The sequence below is a fragment of the Rhipicephalus microplus genome, chromosome X, assembly GCF_043290135.1.
Source record: "Rhipicephalus microplus isolate Deutch F79 chromosome X, USDA_Rmic, whole genome shotgun sequence".
NCBI classification, from domain to species: domain Eukaryota; kingdom Metazoa; phylum Arthropoda; class Arachnida; order Ixodida; family Ixodidae; genus Rhipicephalus; species Rhipicephalus microplus.
This window is the reverse complement of record NC_134710.1, coordinates 496,548,971-496,556,980: the sequence shown is the minus strand read 5'-3', so window position 1 is coordinate 496,556,980 and position 8,010 is coordinate 496,548,971. Positions and strand designations below refer to the sequence as shown.

Sequence of the window (8,010 nt, the reverse complement as noted above, 5' to 3'; positions counted from 1 at the left end):
TTGCTGGCGGCCAAAACATGGGTCGCCGCGCTTTTTTTTTTCGTCTGCTCGCGTGACGCTGGGAGAAAAGCAGCAATGTTTACGCGTGCATACACTCTGGATGATTAAAATGAATAGAAACCTCTTTTTGAATAAACTTAAAGTTATAATGACGATCTTTCGCTACCGTCTGCTCGTGCCGAGCTGCGACAGAAGCGTGCAGGTCAGTGCCGTTTGTACACCAGCGAAGCGAGGTTTTTTGGTGCAAATTAACCATCACTATGGTGGTGCGCTACGTGCCTTTCTGCGAATCAAGGAAAGGGAAGACTCCTGATGTGACTTTTCAAGAATATTCAGTGACCGAGGTCCATGAAAATGGATCGAGGTGATTTCTTTGTTGTAAAAGACTACGCGTCTCAAAAAGAGGAGTTGTTGGACTGGTTGTTGGTGCATTACAGGCTTAGACGCATATTAGCTCAAAGATATAATAATAAACCGACAACCTCAAAAAAGTAAACAACGACGCATATTACTCACAATTGTTTTTAAGCCAAAAAAAGAAGGAAAGACAATATAACTGCACACACGGAAACCATGTCAATACATGTGGTTATGCAACTAGGTTTTGAAACACACTCATTGTGTGAAGAATTAGCGTTGAATAAGTGATTTTAAGTGCTGTTTCGTTTCAAAACAGTTGTACAGTGTCTATCAGTCAGTATTCATCTACCTGCAATCTACATTTACCATTTGAGACGAAGGTATTGATGCGAAAAATTGTCTGTATTGGGTTGTTCTTTATGCGCGCCGGATGCCTCGGACACTGTCAAGTGTCATAGTCCGTGCCCTTACTTGCCCAGACAGTAAATTAAAGCCAGCTGAGTGTAATACAACGGCAACAAGTCTACCATTGTATACACATATAGCTGGTATCATGAGTTATTGAAACATTGGTGGCCAGCGCTTTCTACAGCCTGTCTAGTCGTTATTCTTTCTTGTTTTGCACGCTGATACAACTGTTTGTACCTGATTTGCGATTCTATTTGAAAACCTATAATTGCACTGAAACGTCAACTAAAATGCAAAAGAAGATTCTCAAAGTCATTTGAAATAAAATGATTCAAGATAGCCGCCACATTTACTCAATGCGTGATGAAACTTTTCTCTAACCGGCGGCAACCCATGCATTCTCATGCATTCACCGGCGCTCAGCTGGGGTAACTCGAGCGCTCCCTAGGTGGCGAGGTTGAGAATGCGAGCCGGCGCAGGCAGCTTCGTAGACCGCCGCCAGCTGGGCAGGTCAGGAGTACAATAGGTCGTGCCCGCATGTGGCCCGCAAGCGCTGGTTTCGAGGCTACGGTGTCATTGCGATCGTGCGTTGCGGATCGCAGTTGGGCAAACGCTATTCTAAAGCTCATATGGCGCCCGCAACGCCCGTAGCGCTTGCAAACGGTATTGTAAAACTCCCTAATGTCTTCAAACAGATGAGAATAGGCTGCTGTCACTGACACGCGTGTACCTCTCGAAACAAATCCGCGAAATTGCTCACAGCACACGCACGTGCGAGAAACATACGTAGGTTTCGACAGCCGGACACAGCCTCGTCCGCGAATTTTGGTGAGCGTAACACCCGCGGTTCACGGGAAAGCACTAAAAACGACGCACAAACACACGTTAATCATTCTCGCGGAGAGGCGCACCACAAACCGATGACGGAGCCGAAAGCGCTCACCGTGATTCTTTCGAGTTCATGAAGCCCCAGAAACTATTCGCTTGCATATGGCACAAAAAACAGTTCCAAGTTCTGCCGACGGTTTGCAAAAAGTCACTTGGTAGATATATACCCCACAAATAAGCTGCCCTGCGTGCGTGGCGCTGTGGTGCAATGTTTATAACATATGTTTCACGTGCATGCGGTCCCAAGTTCAACTCCACGGTTGTGTGTGCTTTGCATGTTAATCTTGCAGATGTAGGTGATTTTGTTAATAATAATTTTCTAATTACCTGTTGCCATCAATATCCACCGCATTATCGGCAAAAAACAAACACTTTCAAAAGCGTGAATAATAATGCTTTTTCCCCCACCGCGTCAGGACCAGACCGAATATACCGAATTGCTGGTCCCACATCGCACGAAAGAGAGAAAACAAAGAGTGCGAGGAGGAGGCCAGCGTCAGGATTGTTTTCGCGCTACTGGTTAGACTCTGAAAGTGGCGTGCTGATGAGGCACACACTGGTGACGCAGTGACATCGACTAAACTTGCACACCTGCACCTCGTTTTCAGGCATGCTCCCAGCTCTGCCTTTGACCCTCTGCGGCTAAGCAGCGCAGCGCTCGCCATAAATCATGGCACGGCCACTAGATGAAAGAGCACACGTGCGCTTTTTCATACAGCGGCCATGATTATGGTGACGAAAGACGGGGTTGGGGATACACAATAGGGTAGCGAAGAAAAGACATCCGTTAGGTGCTCGAGCTGCCTATTCAGACGCCGGGTAAGCCTCGAAGAGGGCATTGTAAAGTCTCCCAAGGTGGCCTAGTTCGTGGTCGTTTGTAGCAAAGGCATGGGGCGAAATTTCGCTGAGCCGCCGATCTCCCAAAGACACGCCGACAGTTTCGTCATCGCTGAGTCACGCAAACACAGAGAAGTGTTCATGGCTGTTCCATTGTGCGGACGCACCTTCGCCCCTTCGGCGCCTTGGATGGATTGCTACCCTGCGGTGACGGCGCGAGCGAGTGGGTTTTGATAAGATGGCGATAGCACGGTGATGATTTCAATGAGCGAAGAGGTTTCAATTGTCAACGTGAAGTGCTTCCGCCACACCTGAAGCACAGACAGCAGCAGTCAACTAATACGACGTGGATCGCCGTATTAGTTGCCTCGCTGTAGCTAGCGAGCCACTCGTGCACATCCGTCCATGCAGAGGTCAACGAGAAGGCACTTCGTGTCAGATGAGCCGGCTTAACTGGCGTCTATTTTGCATGTGGCATCCATGTCACTCGGAATCACGTCGTTGACCGAAACACGCTTCACGTTTGATGTGCTGGCGTCCAATATAGACGTGAGTGTCTGGGTGTCAGCCGTGACAGTAGGAATCGCGTTTTTGCAAGGGCAGTTGGAACTGGCCTGGTGTGTGACAGAAGTATGGACAGAAGCGCCATGCACGTGACCAAACGTTAGATGGTAATTTCGAACTTTAATTTTCACATGAGTGTCGACCTAAGGAACCTAGATCGGGACCTTACGTCGACCACGCCAGCAGTGTCATGCATGTAGTAGTGGTTGAATAAATAAAACAAAAAAAGTCACTCGTATTCAACTCTTGCGGGTAGCCTGGTTCAGCTCAGCTCTTACACGGAGAGAGAAAGAGGGATGCCAAAAGGCAGAAAAAAAAGGTAGAGAAAGAGTGTGGTGGCAGGTTGGGGGTGCTTCCGTACGATGGAATAGCCGGAAAAACTCCGCACATTCCAATGCGGGCGCGGGATGGATGGATGGATGGATGGATGGATGGATGGATGGATGGATGGATGGATAGATGGATGGACGTATATCACTCAGAAACGGGGTTCCGAAAACACAGCGCGGTTTGATAATGCATCTCCGCCATTGTTTTAAGTACTTTTACTTTTCTCCTCAGCAGACTACCCACTACTAGCTTATGTCACAAGTGTGTCGTGCCAGAAGAAGAAGAAAAGTATGCCACAGATAGCCCCCCCTGCAGAGAAGTGACCGTGGGCACTTGAAGAAAAAAAATGATCAGACGGAGCTTTTCAGAATGGGGGCCGGCTTGATCCTTTCAATGCTGACTATGTCTTCACACTCATTACGCAGGATTGTAAAATGATGTTCAGAATATTTGATGACTAGGAAAGTACCGTCATCGAGGCTGAAGAGCACGGTGAGATGCATCGACACGAACAAAAACGTGTGAAGATGTCTGTAGGTTTGCCGGCAGAAAAACGTCGTTCATAGTGTGAGCTGAAGTTGGTGATAGGCGCAAGTTTTGCATGAAGATCCGCAAACGCTGGACGAAAGATGATGGATCCGAAACACTCTGCGTAGTAACGGGGCTGACGAGGTCACCAGGCAAATGGAGTGTGCAGCCATAAACCATCTCGGCTACTGAGCAGCCAAGTTCTGGCCGAAGTGTTGAACGCAGGCCGAGAAGCACGATGGGGAGGTGCGATACCCAATCTTCGGCGTGAGGCTGCGAGGCGAGTGCTGTTTTTAGATCACGGTGGAGTCTCTCCACTAAGCCGTTTGATGCTGGATGATACGCAGTTGTGCGAATACGCGCACAACTCAGTAGAGATGTGACAGAGGTGAAAGGCGCTGACTCAAACTGTCTGCCCCGATCAGTAGTCACCGTTGATGGTACACCGAAACGGCTAATACAGGTAGCAAGAAAAGTACGAGCAACTGTTTCTGCCGTGATGTCAGGCATTGGAGCTGCTTCCGACCACTTAGTGTACCTGTCAATACACGTAAGCAAGTACGTATTTCCCCGACATGGAAGTAATGGCCCGACAATGTTCAAATGAATGGCGTCAAAACGTGCATCAGGGAGAGAGAATTTTCCCCAAGGAGGCTTGGTGTGGCATTGCACCTTGATACGCTGACATGCTCTGCAAGTGCGAACCCAGTCACGAATGTTAGCACGTATGCGCGGCCAGACATAGCGTTCAGTGACCAGATGTTGCGTAGCTCTTACGCCTGGATGACAGATGGAGTGGAGGGTGTCAAAAACAGCACGAGGAAGCTGTGAAGAAACATAAATATGAGTGCAGTTGTGTGAAACATTGCACCAGAGCGTAACGTCGTCGTCGGAAAAGTTGACTTGTTCCAGTCGGAGGTAAGTAGAGGATCGGAGTCATGGAAGCTCATCTTCTAATGCCTGTGCCTCTGCAAGCGAAGACAATGAAAGGTCGGTGGTGCATGTCGTGCAATTGATGGTAATACGACTAAAAGCGTCCGCTGCACTGTTAAAGCTGCGTTCTACATAGCGTATGTTTGTGGTGAATTCGGCAATGAAGGCAAGGTGTCCAAGCTCTCTAGGAGTGGCACTGCAGGAACGTAAAGCCGAGACAAGGGGCTTTTGGTCGGTAAGAATGGCAAATTTTTGCCTTTCAAGGAAGTACCTGAAATGCTTCACCGCGAGGTAGACCACGAGGAGCTCCCGTCCGAAAGTGCTATATCGGCACTCAGTGTCGCGTAACTAGCGGGAAAAGAAGGAAATTGGAGCCCATGCACCATTGATCCATTGATGAAGAGTGGCCCCAACTGCTTCTGAAGAAGCGTCCAACATGAGGCTAGTGGGAGCAGTTGGTGAAGTGTGGTGCAGAAGGGTGGCCTGGTCGAGCTTGGTCTTAACGGCGGTAAAAGCTTGATCCGCAACCGTGTCCCAGGGAAATGCGGCTGACTCGGCTTGCAAAGTCGAGAGTAGTGCTTCCAGAGGCTGCAGCAGTGTAGAACATGTAGGGATAAAGCGGCGATAAAAATTTACGAGTCCAAGAAAACGTCGTAGACTGCGTATGGACGTGGGAGGCAGGTACTCTAGGATAGCTTGAACTTTGTCAGGTAGAGGAGTGATGCCATCTTTAGTGATCTGAAGTCCGAGGATTGCTATCTCCTAGACTCCAAACTGACACTTTTCTACCATGATGACAAGGTCGTAATAACGCAGTCGAGTGAAAAGCTAACGTAGATGTGCGTTGTGCGTTTTAGCGTCCTTGCTGGCAACGAGAAGATGGTCGATATAGGCGAAACAAAACGGCAAGCCTCTTGTAACGTCGTCTATAAAACGCTGAAATGTCTGAGCTGCGTTTCTCAAACCGAAAGGCATTCGTAAATACTCATAGAGCCCAAATGGGGTAATTATTGCAGTTTTAGGAATGTCAGAAGGCTCAACAGGGATCTGCTGAAAAGATTTCACAAGATCAATCTTCGAGTATACAGTTGCGCCGGTTAAAAAGGCAGTACAGTCCTGAATATTGGGTAACACGTATCGATCTGGAACGGTGACTGCATTGAGAGCTCGATAATCATCACAGGGCCACCGGTCATTGTTCTTCTTGGGAACCATGTGTAGCGCCGACGACCACGAGCTTGATGATGGACAAATGATTTGCAACTGTAACATATGGTCAAACTCGTGGCGAGCAATTCGAAGTTTATCAGGGCCAAGTCGGTGCGGGCGGCAGTGAACAGGTGGGCCTGTGGTAACGTTACAGTAGGTCACAGTGTGCTTGGGGGTCTTATTCTTGGAAGACTGTGTGGTAATTTCTGGAAACTTGTTGAACAGAGCTGTATATGTTGACGTGGGTGGTTCCACAAAAGTGGTGATTAGGGCCGAAACGCGTGACAGATATCCATTGACCAATAAGCTGGTATAGCTATCCACCAGGCGGCAGCGGTTCATATCCACGAGCAGATGAAAATGCCTTAAGAAATCGGCGCCTAAGATTGCGTAGCGTACGTCTGCTATCCAAAATAACTACTGAAGTTTCCTCTTAAGACCGAGATCCCGGGTCAGAGACTTTTGTCCGTAAGTTGCGATGACCGAAGAATTGATCGCTTGTAAAGGAGTTGACTTTTTGCGAAGATGCCGGTCAGTTTTGGACGCTGGAATCATGGCGACTTCTGCTCCAGTGTCCACCAGCAACCGCAGACCTGTGGTTCTGTCGGTGATGTGGAAGGCTTGATGCTTGGCCTTGATCGCCCGCCGCTGTTATTGATGATCGGCCGGAGCGTTTCCCATGTTCCATGAGCAAGGTGGCACAAATCTGCGAGCCGCGGTATGAAAACGCCGGTGATAATAGCACGTGTTCTGCGGTGAAAAGTAGTGCTCGGGCTGGTGGAGGGGTCGTTGGGGAGCAGCCGACGGGAGAGATGGTCGATGTGGACAAGGCTGGTCATCCAAGTTGCGAATGCTCAGCAATTGCAGACGCAAGTGGGTGACTTCAGGTGCGAGATCTTTTACCGTTTCTTGAAGGGAATCTGCTTCGGAATTCGGAGAGGTGTGGGCAGTATTTATGACTGCTGGAGCAACGTCCATCATGTCATCGGCCATTTCTGCCAGCTCCGACAGCGGCTTATCCTGAGCTGGGACAAGAGCCATTCGCATGGTAGGTGGAAGACGCTGTAGAAACAACTCACGTAGTATGGATATTTTCGAGCCGTCCAGCTGGTCCCCAAGCTGGTGCTGCAGGTGACGTAGAAAATGTGTGGGACGGCGGTCTCCGAGCTCTTCGTTGCACAGAAGTTGCTGAATGCGCCGAAGCTTAGGCGGAACTAGTCGGTGAAGAAGAGCCTGATTGACTGTCGTATATGGAGTGTCACCAGGCGGGCCAACGAGGATGTCACGTATTTCGGGCATTGCCTGTGGCGGCAACGCTTCAACGAGGAGCTCACGCTTGTGAACTTCTGACGTGATGCGATGAATGCGGAACTTGTTCTCGACTTGAATGAACCATAAGGAGGGATTGGCAAGCCACAGGTGTGGTAGCGTCATGGTAGCAGTACCTCCAACAACATCCGAAGAGGGTACATGGGCGGGTGCAGTGGCAGCGGTACCAGGGCTGAGGCTGTCGAGATGCTCACGCTGCTCCATGGAAGGTCGCGTTCGTAGTCAGGGTCACCAATAAATATAGCACTCTGAAACGCAGTTCCGAAAACACAGCGTGGTTTATTAATGCATCTTCGCCATTCTTCCAACTACTTCTTCTTTTCTCTTCAGCAGACTACCCACTACTAGCTTATGTCCAAAGTGTGTCGTGCCAGAAGAAGAAAGGTATGCCACAGATAGACGGAAGGATGGACGGACGAACGGATGGATGGACGGATGGATGGATGGTTGGATGGATGGATGGATGGATGGATGAATTGATAGATAGATGGATAGATGGATGGATGGATGGATGGATGGATGGATGGATGGATGGATGGATGGATGGACGGATGGATGGATGTGGCTGTACCCTTTAGATCGGCGGTGGCTAGCGCCGCCAAGCCGTAATGCTTAATTAACCAA

At 49.2% G+C, this 8,010-nt stretch overlaps 1 protein-coding gene across 1 annotated transcript; it reads right to left on the bottom strand.

Moving 5' to 3' along the window:
- Positions 1-6,708: 6,708 nt before the first annotated feature.
- On the bottom strand, positions 6,709-7,491 carry LOC142775549 (uncharacterized). The gene has a single exon (XM_075877008.1). It carries the CDS (start codon positions 7,489-7,491, stop codon positions 6,709-6,711), a length of 783 nt encoding a protein of 260 aa, XP_075733123.1.
- Positions 7,492-8,010: the final 519 nt, after the last annotated feature.